This window comes from Vicia villosa, linkage group LG3 (assembly GCF_029867415.1).
Source record: "Vicia villosa cultivar HV-30 ecotype Madison, WI linkage group LG3, Vvil1.0, whole genome shotgun sequence".
NCBI classification, from domain to species: Eukaryota; Viridiplantae; Streptophyta; class Magnoliopsida; order Fabales; family Fabaceae; genus Vicia; species Vicia villosa.
In genome coordinates, this window is record NC_081182.1 from 198,710,577 (window position 1) to 198,737,923 (window position 27,347).

The window sequence follows — 27,347 nt, forward strand, 5'->3', positions numbered from 1 at the left end:
TCTGGGAGAAAGGAAGAATCAGAATTATTGAGTTATTCTGATTCTGATTGGTGTGGAGACAGAGTTGATAGAAGGAGTACTTCTGGATATTTGTTCATGTTTCTGGGAGGCCCTATCTCTTGGAGTTCCAAGAAGCAACCTGTTGTTGCTCTATCAACCTGTGAAGCTGAGTACATCGCAGGCGCTGTAGCTGCATGTCAAGCTGTGTGGCTTCTGAATCTATTAGAAGATCTGAAGATTAGAGTGAAGAAGCCTTTGAAGCTGATGATTGATAACAAGTCTGCAATCAATCTTGCCAAGAATCCGATGTTACACGGAAGAAGCAAGCATATTGAGACTAAGTATCATTTCTTGAGAAGCCAAGTCCAGAATGGAACATTAGAAGTTGTGCACTGTAGCACTCAGAAGCAAGTGGCAGATGTTCTGACAAAGGCGATCAAGACGGATCAATTTCTGCTCTTGAGGGATGGAATTGGCGTTGTCAGTTTTGATTGAAGAATATGAATTAAGGGATGGTATTGAAGAGTAATTCAATATTCAGAAGATGGACTGATCTTCTGATGGTTACTCAGAAGATAGTATTGACCAGAAGATGCTGTCTGGGTCCCATTAGCTTAGCTGTTTAGTAGTAAGGGTACTTTAGTATTTTGTAGTACTGGTAGTACTGTTTGTACTTTAGACTTGTTCACTAAGTTTACTGTTTTAGGGCTTATGTGGCAAGATTTTCTTTTCTTATAAATAACGCAAGTAGAATACAACATTTATTTCTCTCATCTCTTTTGCGCCGTTATTCTATTATTCTCTTTGTCACCATCTTTATTCATTGTGCACCAACAAAGGGCACATGTTAAGAGCTAAATGTAGAAAAAATTTCTTAAAAATTGTACATTGTTTTCATAAAAACTTTATAATTAATGTGTTTATTACGTTTTCCAATACAAATTTACTATATTTAGTTTTCTTAACATGTGCCATTGGGGCACATGTTAGCTTTATCCTTTGTTTTATTTGATAAACATTCATCTCCCTTTCAATGATTTCAAAATTGATGTTATTAACCACTTGTTAATCACCTCTTCATAATTACATCTGATGAGTTAGATTTACGTCAAAGTCTTTCAATACTGACGCAATTATAAGAGAAGGGTATTGACATTGACGTTTTTTCCCCATCTATTTTTTGTGTTGGTCATGGAGGACGCGTGGGAAACTCGGAGATAATATGACATTGTTGCTAGTTGTAATTACAAAATTTCTTATTGCAGCTATAAGTAATATATCCAAATTATTTGTAAGAAAATCATTGAACTTGTCTTATATCACGACCTTTACCTTTACTTTGAGAGACATATGCAACCGTCACAGACTTAGAAATGACAACTTCATTAGACATGACTCCTAAGACATTGTCCCTCCCTTAGAAGTTATGCGACACATGTATTTAAAGAAGAAACTATATTCCTATTTAGTAAAGTGCCTCTAACAACTTCAAATTAAGAGCGAAATTCCATGAGAAATTGATCTAGACTACTTATGATGTCCGCGAGAGAAGTCTTAAAAAGATCATCGTGTATAAGATCTAAGTGTTCTATCAACATATTCAGAAATCAGAGTAATATTCTTGAATATATAAAGTACCTTATTCGTAATTAGCTATCTCCAACTCCTACTAAAAACACTTGATTGCATTGTCTTTGTTGTAATCTTTAAGCAGTCCAAATTGCAAATTATTAATCATTGATAATCAATAATATTGAGAATTCAAATAATTATTTAAACATCTATAGATGTCTTATATGTAAAACAGACAAAAAAAATTCTTTCATTTTCCATGATATAACACACTTTTATCCTAAATAATAAAATAAATCCGCAGCAAATTTCTCTTTTTTATTTTATTTTAAAACTGCAGTAAATAAATCAAAAGAAATTGAAACGAAACCAAAAAAACTGAATGCAGAAACAGAATCACCAACCCCAATCTGCTAGCGACGCTGAACAACAATCAACCATCACCGAAACAAATTCAATCGCAACAAAACGAACACGAATCGATTGCGATAATCACAAAATCAAAATCACGAAACAGCAACAAAGATGAAATCGCAAGACTGTAACCGAAAACTCAGATTCACAAGCCACTCCAAGTTTTCAATTTCTAAAGAAACGATTTCGAGACAAACACCAAAAATCGGTTCACATTTGAAGCTGCATGCAGCGTAATTTACTCTAATTTTTCTCAATATCAAGAATCACGTTGTAGTTCAAAGTTCAAACCCTAGGTTTCACAAAGATGAATATAATTACTAGCATAGCTTCAAAAGTGACTATACCAGTCATTCAAGAATTCACTTATATATTCATGTACAATCAATACTTAATCGATCTCGAGACGCAGATTCAGAGGCTGCAGAGGGAGGAGAAAGAAATGCGGCACAGTGTCGAAGCTGCCAAGCGGAACGGCGAGGAGATCGAAGACACGGTGCGCGACTGGTTTCTTAGAGGTCAGGCTGCTATAGAAGAGGCAAAAGAGTTTCTTCATGGAGAAGATAAAGAGAGAGTTGGATGCTTAGATGTGTACTCTAGGTATACGAAGAGTCAGAGAGCGAAAACTTTGGTGGATCTGATTTGTGAGATTAAGAACGAGACGTTTGATCGGATTTCGTATCGGTGTGCTTTGAAATGCAATTTTAGTTCTAGTGCTAGAGGTTATGTGGATTTGGAATCGAGAACGGGAATGATGAATGAGATTATGAATGTGTTGAAAGAGGATTCTAGTGTTCATATGGTTGGTTTGTATGGAATGGCTGGTGTAGGTAAAACTGCATTGGTGAAGGAGTTAGCATGGAGAGCTGAGAAAGATGGAGTATTTGATGTGGTAGTGATGGCTAATGTGACGAATTCTCCGGACTTGGGAATGATTCGAGCCGAAATAGCGGATGGATTGGGGCTTAGGTTTGATGAGCTGACTGAGGTGGGAAGGGCGAGTCGGTTACGTCAGAGGATTAGGCAAGAGATGAAGATTCTTGTGATATTAGACGATATTTGGGGAAAGCTTAGTTTAACGGAGGTTGGTGTTCCGTTCGGCGACGATCATAAAGGTTGCAAAGTATTGGTGACGTCGAGAGATCTTAATGTGTTGACTGCTAACTTAGGTGCAAAGAAGGTTTATAGACTTGAAGTTTTGTCTGAGGATGAGAGTTGGAGTTTGTTTGAAAAGAGGGGAGGGGATGTTGTTAAAGATCTTAGTATTCGACCAGTAGCAATGAAAGTAGCGAAACATTCTGCTGGTTTGCCGCTTTTGATTATTAATTTGGTGGAGACATTGAAGAACAATGATTTATATGCTTGGAATGATGCACTTGAGCAGTTAACAAATTTCGACTTGGATGGATGTTTTTATTCGAAAGTGCATTCAGCTATCGAACTAAGTTACGATTATTTAGAGAGTCAAGAACTTAAAACTTTCTTCCTTCTGTTAGGTTCAATGGGAAATGCTTACAACATAAGAGACATGCTTGTGTTTGGTTGGTGTTTAGGTTTGCATAAACACGCCGATACGTTGGCAGATGGAAGAAACGGACTTTACAAATTAATAGACAACTTGAGAGATGCTTGTTTTTTGCTTGAAGGTGAAAGAGATTCGGTTGCTGCGCTTGAAGTTGTTCGCAATGTGGCTGCATCCATTGGGTCAAAGGTCAAGCCGTTCTTTACCGTGGAGAGGAACGCCGAATTAAAAGAATGGCCGAGACACGATGTTTTGAAAAACTGTCATCATATTTTCTTGGATTGGTGTTTGATCAATGAACTTCCCGAAAGGTTAGAATGTCCTAACTTGAAGATACTTAAAATTCACTCTCAAGGTAACTATTTGAAAGTTCATGATAATTTCTTCGATCAAATGAAAGAACTCAAGGTACTAAGTTTAGGAGGTGTGAATTGTACTCCATCACTTCCTTCGTCTTTCGCTCTTTTGACAAACCTCCAAGCACTCACTCTATGTAAATGCATTTTGGAAGACATTACTATTGTTGGAGAAATCACAGGTTTAGAGATTCTTAATCTCGAAAAATCCGAGCTTAAAGTGATCCCTCCTGAAATAGGCCATTTGATTAATCTTCGGTTACTAGATTTGACCGATTGCTCGAAACTAGAAATAGTACCTCACAATATGATATCTAGCCTCACAAGCTTAGAAGAGCTTTATATGGGAATGTCTAACACTCAATGGGAGGTTAAAGTTAAAGAAATTGAAAAACAAAACAATAATTCAGTTCTAGGCGAGTTGAGAAATTTGCATCATCTCTCAACTTTGAATATGCAGATAAACGATACGTCAATTTTTCCTAGGGACCTGTTTTCCTTCGGAAGACTTGAAAATTACAAGATTTTGATTGGAGATGGATGGAAATTTTCTGAGGATGAACATGAGAACTACAAAAATTCAAGAGTTCTTAAACTAAATTCGAGCATGGATTCAAGCATTCTTATGGATTACGGAATAAAATTGTTGATGTCTCACGCCGAAGATTTGTATCTAGCTGAACTGAAGGGTAAGTATTTAGTCTTTTGTATCAAGTCAGTTTCGAACATATTTTGCTATAATAATGTTCCTTTTTTATATCTAATATCACTTAACTTTAACAGGTGTCAAAGAAGTACTATATGAATTAAACGATGAAGGATTTTCGCAATTGAAGCATCTGAATATTCAAAATTGTGACGAAATGGAAGAAGTTATTGGATCAACCATATGGTCTAATCATGATCATGCTTTTCCAAACTTGGAATCTTTGATTATTCATAATATGATGAAATTGGAGAGAATATGCAGTGATCCATTTCCAACACAGGTTTTTTCAAAACTACAAGTTATTGAAGTGAAAAACTGTGATATGATGGAGTTTGTTTTCTTGCATTCAACGGTTAAACACCTTTCAGAACTTGTAGAAATTGAGATATCTGAATGTAGATTTATGAGCTATATCATAGCTAAGCAAAGACAAGTGAGTGCTGGACAAACCGACAAGTTCACGCTCCCGAAAATGCGTTCTCTTACGCTTGAATCTTTACCTTCTCTTGTTAGTCTCTCTCCCGAGTCATGCACTAATGATACCAAAAACAGCAATGATTTCTATAGTCAACTTTTGAGTGATGAGGTATAAACAAGACTTATTGTTGAACACGCGGTTTCAGTATCTCATCATGTCTATTTCTCAGTAATGACCGGCTTTTTTTGTTAGTGATAATTGAACTTTGATAACTTTTGATAGGTTGAATTTCCATGTTTGGAGACCTTGAAGCTTCATTCAATCAATGTCCAGAGGATATGGGATGATCAGCTTCTGTCGCATTCTTGCTTTGAAAATTTGACCAATTTGACCGTAGATGGTTGTGAAAGGTTGAAATATCTTTTTTCATACTCAGTGGCTGAAAAACTCGTCAAACTTGAACATCTTTTAATCAGTTCATGCAAATTGGTAGAGAAGATATTTGTCCGCGATGAAATTACAAGTAATATTTTTCACAGAAAATCTCCCGTTGAAATGGTAAGCTTTTAAATAGCTTCAAATTTTCCTTTGTTTATAATTTTTCTAGTTATTAGTTGAGCTTATCGATTGTCATTGTTATAAGCACTTGTATGAGTGTTTAGGAAAGCTGAAGAAAACAACTTATGGCATGTTTTTAAACTATATTTTTTGTTTATTTCCATAAGTTCTTCTAAATATAGCTCATGAGAACAACCTATAACTTGTATAAAAACCATTTGATATTATTTTTTCTTTTGTTATCGAAATATCTTATGCATAATAAGCCCTTAAATGGTAGACACTTGTATAATAAGTGATTACGCTAAAAGTGCTTAAATAAGCTTTACAATTGCTTATTGTGAATCTGAACTTTGATATAGGTTCCACTCTTCCCCAACTTGGAGACATTAGTGATTTCACAGATGGACAACTTGAAGTCAATATGGCCGGGCATACTCGTTCAAAATTCCTTTTACAAGTTGAAAAAATTGGAAATCACATCATGTAACCGGCTTTTGAATGTGTTCCCAAGTCATGTGCTAAACAAATTACAAAGCATGGAATCATTGAATTTAGGATACTGTCTTGCACTAGAAGTTGTATATGAAATAGATACTATAAGAGAACAAGAGCTTGAAATTGAGATTCCACTGAAAAAATTATCTCTAGAAGATTTACCAAATCTCAAGTATTTATGGAATAAGGATCCTCGAGGAAAAATCAAGTTTCAAAACCTGTTTATGGTAAAAGCTACAAAATGCGAAAGCCTAAAACATGTTTTTCCATTTTCTGTGGCCAAAGATCTTTTGCAACTACATGTGCTAGAGGTAAGTGATTGCGGCGTAGAGAAAATTATTGCAAAGGATCAAGGAGAGATAGAGGAATATGTTGGACTTGTTTTCTCAAGATTACTATCCTTAAAGTTTTTGAATTTGCAAGAACTTAGATGCTTTTGTAGTGGAAATCACAACTTCAGATTTCCATTGTTGAATCAATTATATGTGGTTGAGTGTCCTAAAATGGAGACTTTCTCTCATGGAATCTTAAGGGCATCGATTCTTAGAAAAATTTGTTTGAACGAGAATGGAGATCAATGTTATTGGGAAGGTGACATTAATACTTCTATCAGAAAGCTTTTCAGCAAAGGTATGTTTGTTTTAATCAGAACTTATGAATAACACATCTAACTGTAATTTTTATGTTAGAGGTTTTTCGATTCATGCACCATAAATTTTGTCGATAACTTAGAGCTCACTTTGTGTTGAATATACTTTTAACAGATTTCCAAGGAAGATCATTGGTTTCATAAAAATGACAGTGGATGAAATCGCAATTTCCATGGCTTCTTACTCTCTTCAATCATCAACTGAATTTCATGCTGGTGTGCTTACTTATACCCTAATGAAACTATAGAGACGATACTTCACCGTTCGCACCCTACTCCGGCCATCACCAAGGTCCAAATCCGATAAAAAAATATAAATATTTAGTGGTGAATGGAAACTTTCTGTATATGTATAAGTATTTTCCAAATCAGTATTTGTAGAATTGTGTGCTATCATTATTAAGAAGTTTATAATAGAAAACATCTACATGATCCTAACTAGAAACAATGAAAATCAAACGATGAACCAAATAAGGCATTGCATAATTGTGAGGAGCAATGTAAAAGTTAATCATGATGAGATAACCAAAGCCTCTTAAAAACATATATTACAAATGATAATAACAGTAAATTCTTAACAAAATTAATTACTAATAATCCAGTAAATCATATGTAGTATCAACACAAGTACAATATAAATAACATATGCATCAGCTAATATATAGATTGCCCTATAATCTCATGCTCAAATGAGATAGCACTCCATCTATTTTCTAGCAATATAACAAGGTGATATTAAACTCTCAACATAAATGTTTGTAGTGTTTTCAAAGTTAATAGACCAACAAGTCATATCTTTCAAATCATAGAGAACTAAAGTCAACTTAAACCCTATAAAAAATACAATTTAATCTAAGACTCTTTATTTCCGTATTCGTTTATAATCCAAACATAATCACCAAAAGTCATCTTTTCAAATACCCAATGCCAAAAATTCATTGATCCCTTTAGGAGGGAGAATCTTTTGACAAGACTATTTCGCTAAATCAAAAGAAATAATGAGACATATTCGATTTAAATTCAAATTTTTAGTGGCCAACAAGTTGTGCCACACAAATTTTTCTGATGACTCCTCAGGTGCACAATAAAAAGGAAACTTGCGGTCCGGCGACCATTGCCCCTTTTATTTTGGATGTAGCTATTTCCTTACATATAGAGGAATCGAGGAGATTCGTATACGCCCAGAAGCTCGCAAGACCCACGACGCCTTGCTACAATAACGAGTGGCTAGTTCGTTCGATATCTAGGGGATACCCGTCTACTTCGCTTCACCAAGTAGACCCCACGTACTTTAATTGTCCGTCTGCTACTACGAACCCGACCCATAGGCCCATACCTTTCTCGACCGAAGCCATAAGTAGTAGTTTAACGCTTGATCGAATCGGGAGTTACCAGGCCCGACCCAACTATCCCAGGGCAAAAGGACGCAAAAAGCAAAATGTTACAGGGGCTTGGGATGCCTCACCAGGATGAGGCGGTAGCACTTGGCGTGAGTGCACTAATAAACCAACCCATTAGGAGGGAGAATCTTTTGACAAGACTATTTCGCTAAATCAAAAGAAATAATGAGACATATTCGATTCAAATTCAAATTTTTAGTGGCCAACAAGTTGTGCCACACAAATTTTTCTGATGACTCCTCAGGTGCACAATAAAAAGGAAACTCCTGAATACTTCGTCAAAGATTGGTGCCCAAAGTATAAACTTGCACTTCAATTTTTTTAACACACTCATCATTATAAGTACTACTAAGTATATCATAGGAAAGAACAACGACCACCTTGTAATTATCCGAAAAGGAATCATAGCTGAAGCCAAATGTCATCATAATGTAAGTTGGCAATATATCTAGTTTTTTAAATGGGGCAATTCTCTGAGATGTTTAATAGAAAGATTCTATTGGGAGAGAATATGGACATCAAAAGGTCTAGAAAGGGAGGGGGAGTTAATTAAACTCTTTCTCGTTTAGACAATTTCAAAAACAGTTTTAGGCCCCATGTACGAAATAAGATATTTTAAGAAGTGCAGAAGCAAAACACATAAACAAGAATTAATCCATATGAAATGATACATGATATTCTCTATGCATTTGAATGCTTCAAATGCAAGTCAATCACAAAGCTATTTCAAAACACTTAACTCATAGATTCTAACAAGACACAATTGAAGTCACGATACCTCAATAAGATTGTTACATAATATACCTAAGCTTATACATTAAATCGATATAAGAAAAGCCTAACTTATGTGGCATACAATCAATGCAAAGATGCAACAATGCAATAGCATAATAATGAATACTAAAAAATAAAAGAGTTAAGAGAACAAGAAAAGATACATAATAATATATAGGGGTTTGACTTTCGTACTCGCATTGTCTATTCCATTCTTCAATGGTGTTAAAAACCATTGGAAAATAATCACGAGCTTCCACTATTTTTATAAGTTTGATTACAACGAAGTTGATAAGTGCCAAAATGTGCTTATTTTGTGTATGTAAATAGCGGCACTTATCGATACTTTTGTTAATACCGTTTGAATAATTCCCCGTTTTATGTATAAATACGTATACTTTGTAAATAGTTGTATTTTCATATACTTTTATACCATTTGATAGTTTTTCCTGTGTTTTGTAGGTAGTTATGCATATTGGAGCCTTGAGGAATAAAGTGTCAAAGGCACGACTTCGATTTCGCAGTTTTGGTGCAAGCCCGCTTAGCAACCATCAAGCAAACTTCCATAGGCTTAAAATAAGGATGAACAAAATCATCATTTTAGTTTCCATTCATTCACTATTGGATAGAGCATTGAATAAGCTTTCCAACGCTTCGAACCGGGCGCAATTCGGAGTTACGGTTCTCAAGTTACGGCGAAAACAAAAATTCACTTTTGCTGTCAACCGCTAAGCAGGATCCCTCCGCTAAGCGGACCTGCTAAGACAGCAGCTCGTTAAAAGGGGTCAAAAACACAATTTTTAGGTTATGTTTTGGGGTAATTGTTCTCAAATCATCAAACCTTCATTCTTAGTGTAGATTAGCTTAGAAAACAACTTCGGAGGTTGCATACGGATGATCGGGGGTGGATTAAGCGTCGAACGGAGCTGACAAACCGGGAGATTTTTGGTTCATTTCTCTTCTTCTTTGTGTATTTCTCTTTGGTTGGGTTTTGTTTGTATATTTACTTGAATCTTATGTATATTTACCGATTATAATGTTATATTTAACTTGCTTTATAAATCTGTGTTGATGTTATCCTGGATTTTTGCTCTATGCTGGGGATTTGGGTTGCTTTAGAGATAAACTTCTTGAATCCTTATCTAGGATGATAATCTGTTGGTTCTGAACTCTAGAGAAAGATTTAGAGCTAGCATTCACTGTTTGTATCTGTTCTTAATGCTTTCGTGTTTGAGCGGCGCATGAGAGATCGTCGACGCGAGAATACGGATGTTCTCGCGACTTCGCGTTAGAGATAACCTTAATTGTGAGATGATCTCGTTTGTGCTCCAGAGATGGACGCTTATGTGAGAGATACGTGATGACATAGATGAGTACCGTAGGTTGAGTATAACGGGTTGGTAAGTGTATGTTTGTGAAGAGTGAATATATTTACATTCCTGATAAGTTCTTTCTCTTCTAAGAATATGTTTATTTTTATCTGTTTATATCTTTTTATCTTTTGTTCATTCAAACCAAAGTTCGAAACCGTAGAAACTGTTGAATGACATCTCTCCATCTCTGAGGACGAATATTCCTGGATCAATATTTCCAAATCTTTTGTTGCTTGCCCTATACTGCATTCAACAAAATGGCGCCGTTGTCGGGGATGGTTGTGATTGCATCGCAATAGTTTTCTTGGTTTTGAGCTTTGTATATAACGTATATATTGTATAATTTCACGTGTATATAATTACTTGTTTATGTTCACCATATAGTTACTTGTATATGTTTTCATACAAGTATACTTTGTTGGTGAATGTTGGCGAAACACGTTGAGATCGGACCAGTTCGTTATTCAAAATCTTCACTTTTCAACTTGTGAATCAAACATTCACCAATTTTCTCTTTTTGTATGATAATAATTGTATTTGTTCCATACTTGTACATATGTGTTTGTTTGTGTATATAGTTGTATACTTTTGTTTTTATGTTTGTTTAATCATTGTATATATTTGTACCTGTAACGTTTGTTGAGTGCTTTGGTTAGGACACTTTCTTTAGGCTTGTGCGGTGAGACGTCACCATGGCATGATTGGAGGAAGCTACTTTCCAAACACCGAAACAATAAAGGCGTCGAGCTAATGACGTAAAACAAGCGCTTGTTGGGAGGCACCCCAACGGTTGTAAAGTTTTGGTTATTTTTATGTTTATGAAGTATTTAGGTGAAGTGGTGAGAGTTGGAACAGCTGTTTCTGTTCTGATTTTTCTGTCATCCGCTAAGCGAGCCTAGCTCCGCTAAGCGATGACAGTAAAATTTTGTTTTCTTGCTTTGTACCAGTGGGGTTCCTATTCCACTTGGTTCACTTCCTTTTTCCCACTTTCACCAAGGTTGTTTAATAGTATACAATAGTTTTGTTTTTCTAATTCTTTTGTGGTTGTTTGTACTCAAATTTTGTTCAGTAATTTAAAGATTTTTGAGGTGATTTTCCAAAGCTTTAGTGCTTCAACTTGCGGATGTATGGTAGGATATTATTTTTGAAGTTGTATCACTCAAGGTAATTATTTATCGATTTCTATAGCATAGCATGTTTAGGAAACTTTTCATTTGTACAATTACCATACCGTTCATTCTTTTGCATTACTTGCTTATTGATTGAATCACTTTAGTTCCCAAATCATAAATGTGAGGAAGCTTTCCATTGTTCATATATGCTGGAGGCCACAATCTTTGTTTTAACTGGATTTTATTATGCTTAATCTTTTGTTTATGTTGATTTTATGAAAGCATGAAAATGATCAAGGCATTTTGTTTCATTTTGAGCACAACCACCATAACCAAATAGTCAATTCACCTTGTGAGTGTGTGATCGTTTGTTAACCCTTTTGAGCCTTTTTGTCAATGTCGATGTTGTTTTTGCTAAATGCTTATCTTTGAGTGTTTAGTTCTCATTTTTGCATGGATGATTGATTCTTTATCTTCTTGAACCCTCAACCATGATTTTTGGTATGAATTTTTATCTTGCCTTAAAAAGTAGAGAGTATTCATATGATGATGTGGTTAAATTCAAGTTGGGGAGAGAAATGGTTGTTGCTTATGTGGTTGTTGCTATGAGGTTGAAAAGAAAGAAAAAAAAGAAGAAAAAAATGTGAAAAGAAAAGAAAGAAAAAAAAAGGAGAAGAAGTTTTGAAAAACAAAAAGAAAAGAGAAGCGAATAATTGTGCTAATAAGTATGGTGTTTTGGTTGTGACAACTTGGAATAAGAAAGAAGTTTGATCGAGATTTTGTTGTTTGAATCTTTGGTGGATTGATCCCTCCCTGAGGTTTAGGCAAGTTTTTGTTTCGATTAGCCTTAGGACTTATCCCTTGTTTGTTAACCAAGCCACATTACAACCTTGAAAAGTCCTTGTGATTCTTGCTTTTGTATCTTCAATGTGATTTTTGGATGAATGCATAATTTAATCTTTTGTTTGCAAGATTGTTGGATGAGTGTTAAAAGTCCTTCACCTTTGTGTGTTCTTCATCCATTGATGAAATTTTGCTAGGTGTGATTCATGAGATAGCATGTATTGGTTTAGAATGTTTTGCATGATTTTTGTACTTAGGATTAGTTTCATTTACATGTTGTCGTTGTAGTATAGTGGTAAGTATTTACTTTATTTATACATTTTTGTATTGAGCCATACATTTGTTTTTGATTTTCAAAACTTGTTGATTCACAATTCTTTGGTTTATTACTTTTGATTCTTTGATTTATTTGACATTGTTTGAGGACAAACAAAGTTTCAAGTTGGGGAGAGTTTGATAAGTGCCAAAATGTACTTATTTTGTGTATGTAAATAGTGGCACTTATCAATACTTTTGTTAATACCGTTTGAATAATTTCCCGTTTTATGTATAAATACGTATACTTTGTAAATAGTTGTATTTTCATGTACTTTTATATCATTTGATAGTTTTTCCTGTGTTTTGTAAGTAGTTATGCATACTGGAGCCTTGAGGAATAAAGTGTCAAAGGCACGACTTTGATTCACAGTTTTGGTGCAAGCCCGCTTAGCCACCATCAAGCGGACTTCCATAGGCTCAAAATAAGGATGACCAAAATCATCATTTTGGTTTCCATTCATTCATTATTGGATAGAGCATTGAATAAGCTTTCCAACGCTTCGAACCGGGCTCAATTCGGAGTTATGGTTCTCAAGTTACGGCGAAAACAAAAATTCACTTTTGTTGTCAGCCGCTAAGCGGGATCCCTCCGCTAAGCGGACCTGCTAAGATAGCAGCTCGTTAAAAGGGGCCAAAAACACAATTTTTAGGTTATGTTTTGGGGTAATTGTTCCCAAATCATCAAACCTTCATTCTTAGGGTAGATTAGCTTAGAAAACAACTTCGGAGGTTGCATACGGATGATCGGGGGTGGATTAAGCGTCGAACGAAGCTGACAAACCGGGAGATTTTCGGTTCATTTCTCTTCTTCTTTGTGTATTTCTCTTTGGTTGGGTTTTGTTTGTATATTTACTTGAATCTTATGTATATTTACCAATTATAATGTTATATTTAACTTGCTTTATAAATCTGTGTTGATGTTATCCTGGATTTTTGCTCTATGTTGGGGATTTGGGTTGCTTTAGAGATAAACTTCTTGAATCCTTAACTAGGATGACAATCTGTTGGTTATGAACTCTAGAGATAGATTTAGAGCTAGCATTCACTGTTTGTATCTGTTCTTAATGCTTTCGTGTTTGAGCGGCCCGCGAGAGATCGTCGACGCGAGAATACAAATGTTCTCGCGACTTCGCGTTAGAGATAACCTTAGTTGTGAGATGATCTCGTTTGTGCTCCAGAGATGGACGCTTATGTGAGAGATACGTGATGACATAGATGAGTACCGTAGGTTGAGTATAACGGGTTGGTAAGTGTATGTTTGTGAAGAGTGAATATATTTACATTCCTGATAAGTTCTTTCTCTTCTAAGAATATGTTTATTTTTACCTGTTTATATCTTTTTATCTTTTGTTCATTCAAACCAAAGTTCGAAATCGTAGAAGCTGTTGAATGGCATCTCTCCATATCTGAGGATGAATATTCCCGGATCAATATTTCCAAATCTTTTGTTGCTTGCCCTATACTGCATTCAACAGAACTATCAAAAGATAATTTCCTCTGTTGATGCAGATACTCAACTGCTAACAAAAACAAGATCTCTAAAAGATCTTGATACAATAACCTCGCTATCCATATTAATTATTCTCCGAGTATTTGTATGTGGCAATCCACCTGATTCCACTGATATCTTGTTTGAGCGATTGCCATAGTCAAGCGTTGATTGGACTACTTCCAACTTTATCTACGAGCAATCTTTCTCCAACGCCATCAAAGATGGACAATTAATGCTAGATATAGCCAAAGTCTTCCTTGGAGTATAATGGAAACTCTATTCTTGATGAATAACAACTGTGAATAAGAATTAGTTTAAATGTATTTATTTAGTGTAATTACCGATATAGCCCTGTAACCTTTATATATACGAGAAATAATAATGAGAAAAGTATGAAGCCAAGAATTATTGACATGGTATCAGTAGGTTTTCGATCAAACCTGTGAGTCTTAGGTTAATCTTGGCTTTATTTAGCGACACCCCACTGGGTCGCTCTTGAAATCATCTCGGTAGATCTCGTTTCTTGGTAATTGAAATCATCTCGGTTCTCGGTAATCTCTTCCAAGATTGCGATTCTAATCTCTGGTGCTTACAATCGTGTTTCTGGTAGTGCTCGTAAGTTAAAATTTTGTTATTCCTCCTTGTTTGCAAATCGTGTTTGCTTTGATCGTGTTCTCGTATTGGTGTCGGCAAATATTCTGAATTAGGGTTTTGATTTGGTGTCGGCAAGTATTCTGAATTAGGGTTTTGATTTGGTGTCGGCGAGTATCCTGAATTAGGGTTTTGATTTGGTGTCGGCGAGTATCCTAAATTGGGGTGTTGATTTGGTGTCGGCAAGTATTCTTCCGTGTTCCGTTGGTGTTTCTTGTTTCACGTTAACAAAATTGTTACGTTAACAAAATTGTTCTTAAGTCATCTCTGATATTATGGCTTCCGAAAAAGAGAGAGATCATATTTGTGTTCGTTTTACTGGAAAGAATTATTTTGTTTGGGAATTTCAGTTTCAGATGTATGTCAAAGGGAAAGGATTATGGAGTCACTTGGACGATGTCTCTTTGGCACCGTTAGAGACAACTGACTTAGATGCATGGGAAATAGAAGATGCTCAGATTATCACTTGGATTCTCAGTACTATTGATCCTCACATGATTAATAATTTGCGATCTTTTTCAACTGCTCAAGAAATGTGGAACTACTTGAAGCGTATCTATAACCTAGACAATACGGCCAAATGTTTTCAGTTGGAGCTTGACATTGCCAATTACAAACAAGGCAACCTGTCTGTTCAAGAATATTATTCTGGTTTTTTGAATTTGTGGACAGCACACTCTGCGATTATACATGTTGAGGTACCCAAGAGTTCTCTCGCGGATGTCCAAGAGGTCTACAATACTAGTAGGCGAGATCAATTTATCATGAAGCTTCGTGCATAATTTGAGGTTGTCAGAGGTGCCTTGCTGAATAGGAATCCTGTTCCTTCTTTAGATACATGTGTCGTTGAACTTCTCAGAGAGGAACAACGTCTTGCTACTCAAGGATCCATGTCTCATGATGTTGGCATTTCTGAGTCTGCTATGCTTGCATATGCTCCTCAGGGTAGAGGTAAAGGTCGTGATATTCGACATGTCCAATGTTTCTCTTGCAAACAATTTGGACATTTTGCTCAGAGTTGCAGTAAGAAGTTTTGTAGTTATTGCAAGCAGCGGGGCCATATTATCTCTGATTGTCCCACTCGTCCTCCACGACCAGCACAACATTCGGTGCAAGCATTTCCTGCTAGTACAAGCTCTGCAGTTGGTCCTTCCATCACCAATCCATCTAATGGTGGTGCTCTCCAACCTGAAACAATCCAACAGATGGTACTTTCCGCTCTTTCAACCTAGGGAATTCAGGGTAACTCTTCGAATGTTTCTTGCCCGTGGTTTCTTGATTCTGGTGTATCCAATCACATGACAGCCTCTTTTGAATACTTGCACAATTTACATTTTTACCATGGTCATCAGAAAATTCAAATTGCGGATGGTAATGATTTCTCTATCACTAATGTTAGTGACCTCAACTCTGATTTTCGGGATGTGTTTGTATCACCTGGACTTTCTTCTAATTTATTATCTGTTGGTCAATTGGTTGATAATAATTGTAATGTAAATTTTTCTCGTGATGGTTGTCTTGTGCAGGAACAGGTGTCGGGGAAGGTGGTTGCGAAGGGGCCTAAAGTGGGAAGACTGTTTCCACTTCAGTTTATTTCTAGTCATTTATCTCTTACTTGTAATAATGTCTTGAATTCCTATGAGGATTGGCATAGAAAATTGGGTCATCCTAACTCTGCTGTTTTATCTCATTTATTTAAAAATGGTTTGTTGGGAAATAAAAATGTTGTTTCTAATGTCTCTCTTTCATGTTCTGTTTGCAAATTAGCTAAAAGTAAAACACTTTCTTTTCCGTCTGGTGCTTATCGGGCTTCCTCTTGTTTTTAAATGATTCATAGTGATGTATGGGGTATGTCTCCTGTAGTTTCTCACGCTCGCTATAAATATTTTGTCACATTTATTGATGATTATAGTCGTTTTACTTGGATATATTTTCTTCGGTCTAAATCTGAAGTGTTTTCTATGTTTAAGAAATTACTGACATATGTTGAAACTCAATTTCATGAAAGTGTTAAAAAATTTCGCTCTGATTCTGGTGGTGAGTACATGTCTCATGAGTTTCAAGAATTTCTTCAACAAAAAGGCATTTTGTCTCAATGATCTTGTCCCAATACCCCCCAACAAAATGGGATGGCAGAACGCAAGAATCGTCATTTGCTTGATGTGACACGCACTTTACTTCTTCAAGCTTCTGTACCACCCCGATTTTGGGTGGAGGCTCTTTCCACAGCTGTCTTCATCAATCGTCTTCCTTCTACGGTTATTGATCTCGATTCTCCTTTTTTTTGTCTTTTTAAAATTCAGCCTAATTATAATGATTTACATACCTTTGGATGTGTTTGTTTTGTTCACTTACCTCTATTTGAAAGACATAAGCTTGGAGCGCAGTCTGTTCAATGTGCGTTTATGGGGTATAGTCACTCTCATATGGGATTTGTGTGTTATGATGTCACTAACCATCGTTTTCGTATTTCTAGGAATGTGACATTTTTTGATAATCAGTTTATGTTTCCATGTGTTTCTCCTGTCATGAATGATATTGTTACTCTTCCTAAGTTTTCTATTATGCCTCAATCTATAGAACGCTACAAACTAGGTCATGTATATGTCAGAAAACACAAACAGAAGGTTCCCACACCCCTTCCCGACGCCGAACCGCCGTCTGATCCTATAATGGTTGAACCACGACGTTCTGGTCTAATATCTCGAGCACCAGATAGATATTCACCAGACAGGTATGATTCCTCACATACTTCTCTGACTGTCACTCTCTTTAGCATATCTATTCCTACTTGCTATTCACAGGCTGTTAAAGATGTACGTTAGATAAAAGCAATGAATGAGGAACTTCAAGCTCTTCAAGAGAATTTCACATGGGATATTGTCTCTTGTCCTCCTGATGTTAAACCCATTGGCTGCAAATGGGTGTATTATGTGAAATTGAATTCTGATGGGTCCCTCAACTGTTTCAAGGCTCGCTTGGTTGCCTTAGGAAACAAGCAGGAATATGGAATTGATTATGATGAGACATTTGCACCGGTTGCCAAAATGACATCTATTCGTACGATACTCTCTATAGCTGCTTCTAACGGGTGGACTCTTCATCAATTAGATGTGAAAAATGCTTTTCTTCATGGTGACCTGGCGGAAGATATTTATATGACTCCTCCTTAAGGTTTATTTCCGTCATCTAAGGGTATGTTCAAGCTCAAACGCTCCTTATACGGTTTGAAACAAGCGCCTAGAGCATGGTATGAAAAATTTTGCTCCACTCTACTTGGGTTTTCCTTTACTCAGAGTCAGTACGATTCTTCTCTATTTATTCATAGAACATCTACTGGAATTGTCCTACTTCTTCTGTATGTTGATGATATGATTATTACTAGTTCTGATCATGCTTCCATTCAAAGCCTTAAACAAAAGTTACAAGCAGCATTTCATATGAAAGATCTTGGTAATTTGCATTATTTTCTTGGTCTTGAGGTTCATTCTACATCCAAGGGCATATTCTTCCATCAACACTAGTATGCCACATATTTAATTTCTATGGCTGGTCTGCAATCGGCTAATCCAGTAGATACTCCTCTTGAGATTAATGTTAAATATCATCGTGATGATAGTGATCTGTTGCATGATCCCTTATTGTATCGTCAACTCGTGGGTAGCCTAAATTACTTGACTATTACTCGCCCTGACATATCATTTGCTGTTCAACAAGTAAGTCAATTCGTGCACTCTCCTCGCCACCTACACTTGGCAGCAGTTCGACGTATAATTCGTTACTTGAAGGGAAGCTCTCATCGTGGTTTATTCTTTCCTACTGGAGTTCCTCCTAAATTGAGTGCTTATAGTGATGCCGATTGGGCAGAGTGCCCTGATACTCGACGACCTGTCACTGATTGGTGCATGTTTCTTGGCGCTTCATTGATCTCATGGAAAAGTAAGAAACAAGCGAGAGTCTCTAAATCTTCTACTGAATCTGAGTATCGTGCCATGTCTGCTGCTTGTTCTAAAATAATTTGGCTTCGTGGTCTTTTGTCTGAACTTGAATTTCCTCAAATAGAGCCAACTTCACTTTATGCTGACAATACAAGTGCCATCCAAATTGTTGCGAATCCTGTTTTTCATGAACGCACCAAACATATTGAAGTTGATTGTCACTCAATCCGTGACGCTTATGATGACAGAATAATATCACTTCCTCATGTCAGTACTCAGTTGCAGATTGCAGATATTCTTACCAAGGTTGTTCCGCGTCCACGTCATCAGTTTCTTGTTAGCAAATTGATGCTCATCGACAAGCAGCATCAATTTGAGGGGGATGTGAATAGGAATTAGTTTAAATGTATTTATTTAGTGTAATTACCGATATAGCCATGTAACCTTTATATATACGAGAAATAATAATGAGAAAAGTATGAAGCCAAGAATTATTGACAATAACAACCAACAAACGTCATTCAAGAAGTAATACACGCACCTGTTACAAATAGAAAACTTCATACAAAAACATTAGATACCTAATGTACCACTAGTCTCCCTCAACACTCAATATTTAGAGATGAAGGTCCTCAACAATGGAACAAGACTAAATATGAAGAGGATGAACAATGGCAAAATATCTCACAAACAATACAAACACAAGGTGTTAGTCAAGTGTTTTAGATAAAGGTGAATGAAGAACACACACACACAAGGTTCTCTCAATTTTCTAGATGCATGGGTATTAGCTTTAATTGTTATCAAGAAATTGATTAACCATAAACACGCGTCAAGATTAATCAACTCTCTCTCTAATTCACTCAAACACAATAATAAATTGCACAAGAACAAGATGCAATAAAAAGGAAAATGAATTTGACATGAATTTATAATCAAGAAGTTCTTCCAAGGAAGAAGAGAAAGAATCGTGGTGATGGGGATAAACACACTAAGAATAGAAGACAAAGTCACTCTTTGTCTCTATGGGTTTTTCCATAGGTTTCACTCACTTGTTACTTTTATCAAAGAAAAATATATTTAAATCAAGGATGAAAGTTTTTCAGGATTTCAGATGATTTAAATCAACTTTTTCACTTAATTCAAATCACATGAGGTTGTGATTCGGATCATGTTCAATTTTTTATTTGAATCAAATTGTCCAAAGCCAAATCCCATTTTCCACATAGCTCCTGATTCGAATCATGTTCATTTCTTGATTAGAATCAAATCATTAAAAAACCAGATTTAAGTTCTTTAACTTATGATTCAAGCTACCTATGATGAAATGACAAGGTAGCAACTAAATATGCTCAAAAAGGAATACTAACAAGGGACAAACACTCTTATTAATTGAGTAAGGAGGATTCTAATTGGTACAACAATCACAATAACCGAAGTAATTACAAATGAAGTACAAAAGAGTTAAAGTATAAGCACACGGCAATATAATCAAATTACAAATGCGCAATTACTAGGAGTGTCTATATCAAAATGACAAAAACATTTAAACACATAGGTGATACCATATGATACTATGACTGCACGTTCAGATTCCACAATATAACTGAGCATATATAAGTGTCTACAACACAAAGGATGCTGTAGCAAGAGCACATGAGATTATATTTATTGAGGCGACAACAGTCTTCATAAGAACTATTCTTAAATATGTTGTGGTTAATAATTATGTTGGTGGAAAGGGAGTCGAATGGATAAGATGTGACAATGAAATTCTGGATCAATAACTAAAGGCGGAGAAACTTTGATTGTTTGTGATGCTTCTTAGTGGATTTGGAATCAGAGATAAGAGAGTTCCAAGACTTGCAGACGCATTGGAATTAAGTGAGGAACTTTATTGGTAACCTACATAGGATTTCTGAAATGAGGTTGAAAGGAAGGGTGGGAAGCGGCGGCGCGTGATCATTATTCTCGCTACTAGATGCCATTTCAGATACCTTAATGTAAGCAAAATCAACATGGTGTTAGCTATGATTTTTGACTCAGGTTGTTCGATAAGTAATATGGATATGAGATAAATATAAATGTTAAATGCAAGTTGCTAAGGTATGACTTTCAACACCAAACCATAAGATTTGATAGGAAAATTTTCGATATAGGAAGTTAGAGAAATTGAAGACAATTTCTAGTGTGATAGCAGTTTGAGGCAGTTCAAGAGCCAAAGACACGTGAAACAAATTAGAAGACGAAAGCCCACATAACAAGATATGTGTCGAATTTTAATGTAGTAACTGTTGTTGACAGTTACTAATGTACTTAGTATATAAGTAGATTTCAATTTTTGAAATAGGGTTCACATTTTCATTCTTTTCCTGGAAAATTCATTTATCCAAGTTACAAAGATCAAGAATTTGTGAGAAATGTATGAACTTGTGTCCCACTTTTAAATTCAAGCATTTTTTTCCAATTGCATTTGTTCTTCATTTTTTTTCATTTACTTTACCTATTTTCAAACTCTCATGCATTTATTTTCTTTAAACTTTTCACTCCTGCATTTATTTTCTTTGAACTTTATCCAGATACTCAAAAATAAAATATAAACTTTAAAACACTATTACACTTTCTCAATTATTTCACACAAAATGTCATGACTCAATTGTCGTGACTCCATCGTCGTGACTCCATTGTCATGATCGTTTCTGAACTGAATACCGAGACTAGATATGTGACTCCATTGTCGAGACTCCATTGTCGTGACTTCATTGTCGTGACTTCATTGTCGTGACTTCATTGTCGTGACTCCATTGTCGTGACTTGTTTGTCGTGACTCCATTGTCGTGATCATTTATGGTGACTCCATCGTCGTGACTCCATTGTCGTGACTCAATTGTCGTGACTCCATTGTCGTGACTCCATTGTCGTGACTTCATGGTCATGACTCCATTGCCGTGACTTCATTTTCGTGACTCCATTGTCCTGACTTCATTGTCGTGACTCCATTGAGATTAATTTATAATAATTTATTATGTCATCGAATTACATCAAAATTAACGTTATATGAAAGTTCACTTTAATGTTAATCTTTAGATATATTTATGTAATATTAAATCATTATATATTATTTTCTAATTTTATATGTATGATCAATATGATATTATGTTTCAATCCAACGGTTGATTTTAAAAATTATTTATTCGAAATGAAATTACGAGCGAGTGTAATTCGTAGTGTGACTCTTCGAGTGTTATTTATATATATATATATATATATATATATATATATATATATATATATATATAATATAATATAATATAAATATATCAGTTGACTTTTTTGTCTATGTATTATCTTACAAGTTTCATGGTAGTGGTTCGTTATTCTCCAACTACTTTTTAAAATTTTACTAGAATAATTGCTTAAAAATATAAATGTTTTTATAAAGGTTTTTATCTCGCAACCCTGGTCTATAGAAAACTGTTGTAATGGATACGCTCCTTATATAACACTAATAATAATTTGAACATAAAGTATGTATTATAATGTCGTTCCCCAAAATTTTGAGGCCTCGTTTTTTTGAAGTCATGTGCAATACGTTAGGTTCCACAAGCCCAAAACTGACCATGTTTGGTTATGCAGTAAAAAAAATTAGTTTTAAGTTAATTAATTATGTAAAACTAGTTTTGATTAAAATTTATTGGAAAATAATGTGATTTATGTTTGGATAAATTTTATAAAAGTGGATTGAATAATAAATTTAAACGTAAAAATCATGTTTTGTCTCAATAGTTATAAATTCTAACTACACAACTAAAATAAATTCTCGAAAGCATAAACAATTCTACCTTAAAAGTAAAACCAAACATACACTTAATTTTTTTAGACAGATGGTATTTGGACTCAGGATGTTCATCACACATGATTGGTAGGAAAGATTGGTTTGTCTATATCAGTCAATCCATGAAGAATAAACTGAATTTTGCAAATGATAGCAATTTGGAAACTGAAGGCATTTGTAATGTCTTGATCATGAGAAAAGATGGCAAGTAGTAATTGATCTCAAATGTGTTATACATTCTAGGCATGAAGAGCAACCTACTTAGTATTGCTTAGTGATTGAAAGGCACTATAAAAGTGTTGATATAAGAGAAGATTATGAGAGTACTTGACTTGAGTGGAAGATTGATCTTGAAGGTCCATATGTCTCAAAATAGGACCATCAATATTGAACTTGATGTGTTGGAGCATAAGTTACTAGAAAATCCAATTATGAGAGATGAGTGGTTATGGCACTATAGCATTCACCATCTAAACTTTAGAGAAAATAGTTATTTAAATAAGAAAAACATGGTTTCAGGTTCACATAAAATTCATATTCCTAATGGAGTGTGTGAAGAATGTATTCAAGCTAAGCAACATAAGAATAAATTCATCAAATATAGAGGAAGCAAGCCTAGAGCTTCTCTTGAAGTCATATACCCAAATGTGTATGGTTATATCCAAGTGAGCTCAAATGGAGGTAACAAGTACTTTGTTACATTTATAGATGATTTCAGTAGAAAATTATGGACATACTTGATTAAGAAGAAAAATGAGGTAATTGATGTGTTCACTAAATTCAATCCATGGTGAAAAGGCAAAGTGGTCACAAGATAAAGATATTCAGAACTAGTAATGGATGAGAGTATGTATCAAGTGATTTTGATGCATTATGTGAAAGAGAAGGAATTTTTCATGAGATGGTGGCACCATACACACCTCAACAAAATGGGACTATATAGAGAAAGAATGTGACCATCATGAACAAAATGCACACTCTCATGAGGTTAAAATACAAATATTGTTTATTCTAAAGTTTTTAATAAGACTTGTTGAAATATATATATATATACGAGGAGGGGTATTCTTACTCCAATAGTAAGTTATTATAATTTACTTTACATCCTCACAATTAATTCTTCTCAGTCTAATGGTTTAAAATATTAAGTAATAGTTTTATCTCTCCACGGTTAATTACATATTATTTTTAACCATTATATATTAATTGTGAGGATGTGAAGTAAGTTATAATAACTTACTCCTCTTTTATATATATATATATATATATATATATATATATATATATATATATATATATATATATATATATATATATATATATATATATATATATATTATTTTTCCCAAGCAGATCAATCATGACAAAAAAAATTATTCCTTAAAAAAATCTATTACATTAGAAGAAAAAAATTTATATATTTAACATTTTAAATAGAATTTTTTCGTAAGTAAATTTTTTTAAAAGCATATATATATATATATATATATATATATATATATATATATATATATATATATATATATATATATATATATATATATATATATATATATATAATGCTCAAAAAGTACAACGAGATATTGACGAAAAACACAAGGAATACTAAAACACCAGTAAAAAGGACAGAGAAAGAACACCATACAAGAAAAGTGAAACCTGAACGAATCTAGAGCTCCCCAAACATAAACTAGGAAATCGAAAAACTACCTCCACCAAAGCACCAAGGATACCCTAAACGAGAGGATACTATCTTTTAAGTCACTTGATTCGATACTTGTTTAACCACGTCGATCTAGTCGATTATCTCAAGCACTTGATAGATATTCACTAAACAAGTATGATTCTTCACATACTTCTCTGACCGCCTCACTTTCTAGCATATATATTCTTACTTGTTACTCACAGGATGTTAAAGATCTACATTACATTAAAGCAATGAATGGGGAGCTTCTGGCTCTTCAAGAAAATCTCACATGGGTCATTATCTCTTGTCCTACTAATATAAAACTCATTGGTTGCAAATGGATGTATCATGTGAAACTGAATTCTGATGGGCCCTAAACCGTTTCAAGGCTCTATTAGTTTCCTTGGGAAATAAGCATGAATACGAACTTGATTATGATGAGACATTTGTATCGATTGTCAAAATGACAATTGCTCGCACTCTACTTTCTTTAGTTACTTCTAATGGGTGGTTTCTTTATCAAATGGAAGTGAAGAATACTTTTCTTCATGGTTACATGACTGAATATATATATATATATATATATATATATATATATATATATATATATATATATATATATATATATATGTTTCCCCCTCAAGGTATGTTCTCTTCGTCTAAGGGCGTGTGCAAGCTAAAATGTTCCTTATACGAGTTGAAACAGGCGCCCAAGGCATGGTATAAGAAATTTTGCTCCCCAATTCAACTGTGTAAAATGTTGATAACATATGTTTAATAATTTCAAAATAAGAGTAAACAAAAACATCAGTAGGCTTTATTTATATAATGCTTGAATTTCGTACATGATAAATACAAACACGGACATAACTTTTCTATTGGGCTATACCTTGTTTATGCATCATTCAAAACCTGACTAAGGTGATAACTGGTTATTTTGACGCCATCATCGTCCTCTTGAACTAACATACTTCCTATTGTCAATTTAGATGCAGAAATGTACAGTTTCATAGATCTATTTCTTATATGAGGTAACAAAATAGGGGGTTCATCAAGTAACTCTTAATTTCAACAAAAGCTTGTTTATCTGCTGGTTATCATTTGAATCCCTCCTCTTTCTTTAAACGCACCAGTGTCGAGAATACCTTTGTTCTATCACTTAAGTTTGAGATAAGCGTCCTCAGGAAATTGATCTCGCCCAACAAAGATTAAAGTTTCTTTTTATTCGAAGACAAGCTTGTATTGAATATTGCCTTTGTCTTGTTTTGATTTATTTATATGCCTCTTTGTGAACCACAAAGCATAGAAAATCGCTTGCATGGACACCAAAATAATATTTTAATGGATTCATTTTAAGTCCATACTTTTTCATCCTTTTGAGTGATTGTCAAAGGAGGTCTAAGTGACCATTTTTCAACGAGGATTTCACAACTATATCATCAATATAAACCTGAATAAAGGTTGTAATGAAATCATGAAACATAGTATTCATTACTCTTTGGTATGATTCATCAATATTCTTCAGGCTAAAAGGCATCACTATCCATTCATACGTTCCTAAAGCACATTTAATTCTTCTGTTTTTTCCATTTTCTTTAAATGCCACATGTGATAAAATATTTTTGAAAGGACATTTTTACCGTCACGTTGTTTTCTAACCCTATTCTTAAAAAAACCATTCAATTTCCTCCCTTTATCTTCATCGTTGTTCATTCACGTAACCCTAAACATCTCCTTAACCCAGTTTCCACATAATGCATGTTTGATTCGTTAACTCTCGTTTGCTAGAGCGAAAAAGCTTGTTGGAGTGACAAAGATTGTTGGAGCGACAAAGATTGTTGGAGCGACAAAGACTGTTGGAGCGACAAAGACAAAAAGGTACATTGTTCAATAACTTTAGTGGTCCATTCTCTTGAAATCTATAAAATGTACCTGGTCCCACCTTGAATTTTTCTTGTTGCGATTATTCATTCATGGGTTAAACTTTATTGTGTCTTTGCAGAAAAAGAGATTATTTTGTGTTGTCTTCCACCATGGGGGAAATTTTGTGCATGATAAACATGTGTTTTACAGGGGAGGGAGTGAAACAACCGTGGAAGGACAAGACTCTGATTTGTGGAGTTACTTTGAGGCAACGAGCTTGGTGAAAGACTGGGGTATGATGGGTTTAGGATTTGGAGAAAGATTCCAGGAAAGGATGAAGAGTTTACTCAAGTTATTGATGATGTACATGCTAGAGAGCTTGCTAATCACTGCATAAGTGGTAATGTAGATGGGCATCTATGGGTTGAGCATGGTGTTATGGATATGAATAGCAAAGTGTCGAAGCCCGATGTTGATCAGTTTAGTGAGTGCAGTGATGATGAGATCTCTGATGATGATGGAGGCATAAGTTTCAATGATAGTGAAGAAGAAAGAACATTTGAAAATGATGATGAAGAGTTTGTTCGAGTTGAAGTAGGCATACCAGAATCAGGTAACAGGGTTCAGGTTAATGGGAGGTCTTATAGATACAAGAGAATGACATCCAAAGATCCTAAAAAAATGAAAGACATGGAGAAGTCACCCAAGGTGAATGTATTGGTTCCTAAAAGTGTTATGGGGAGTAGTTCTAGGAATGGTCAGTATTAAATGGAAAAGAGATAACATTTGTCAAGAATGAGAGTTATAGGGTTAGGGTAGAGTGTAAGGGTAAATGCAGTTTTTTAGCTTTGTGTAGTAAAGTGGGAAACATGCACACTTATCAATTGAAAACTTGAGTGGGGTCACATACATGTGCAAGGGTATTAAATAACAAGTCTGCCAATTCAAAGTGGGTGTCTAAGCTGGTTGTTGAAAAAAGGAAGTCTCAAGGGAAAGTAAAGGTGTCTGAGATGATGTCTGAACTAAGGCAAAAATATTATGTGGGTGTAACCAAAGGGAAGGCTTGGAGAGCTAAAGTCATAGCAGATGGAATTGTGGAAGGAGATGCAAAGGAACAATATAACATGCTTTGGAGATATGTTGGTGAAGTGAAGAAGCACTACAATGGTAATACAATGAAGATTGAGACTAAGAGGCCATTACCAACTATACCTCATAGGTTTGACAACTTTTATTTTTGCTTTGATGGAAGCAAGAAAGGTTTCATAGGTTTCATATGCAAGAAAGGGTTAGAAAACAACATGAGGGTAAAAATGTCCTTCCAAAAATATTTTATCACATGTGGCATTTAAAGAAAATGGAAAA

At 34.9% G+C, this 27,347-nt stretch overlaps 1 protein-coding gene across 1 annotated transcript; it reads left to right on the forward strand.

The window, feature by feature from the left end:
* The first annotated feature begins 1,906 nt into the window (after nucleotides 1-1,906).
* On the forward strand, nucleotides 1,907-7,294 carry LOC131593254 (disease resistance protein RPS2-like). The gene is made up of 5 exons (XM_058865604.1): nucleotides 1,907-4,553; nucleotides 4,648-5,159; nucleotides 5,274-5,549; nucleotides 5,912-6,677; nucleotides 6,812-7,294. Exons 1-5 carry the CDS (start codon nucleotides 2,294-2,296, stop codon nucleotides 6,838-6,840), a joined length of 3,843 nt encoding a protein of 1,280 aa, XP_058721587.1. The 5' UTR covers nucleotides 1,907-2,293; the 3' UTR covers nucleotides 6,841-7,294.
* Nucleotides 7,295-27,347: the final 20,053 nt, after the last annotated feature.

Coding starts and splice junctions, on each gene's coding strand:
- LOC131593254 (XM_058865604.1), top strand. CDS start 2,294: ATGAATATAATTACTAGCATAGCTTCAAAAGTGACTATACCAGTCATT. Junction 4,554..4,647: donor GTATCTAGCTGAACTGAAGG/GTAAGTATTTAG, acceptor TAACTTTAACAG/GTGTCAAAGAAGTACTATAT. Junction 5,160..5,273: donor GTCAACTTTTGAGTGATGAG/GTATAAACAAGA, acceptor AACTTTTGATAG/GTTGAATTTCCATGTTTGGA.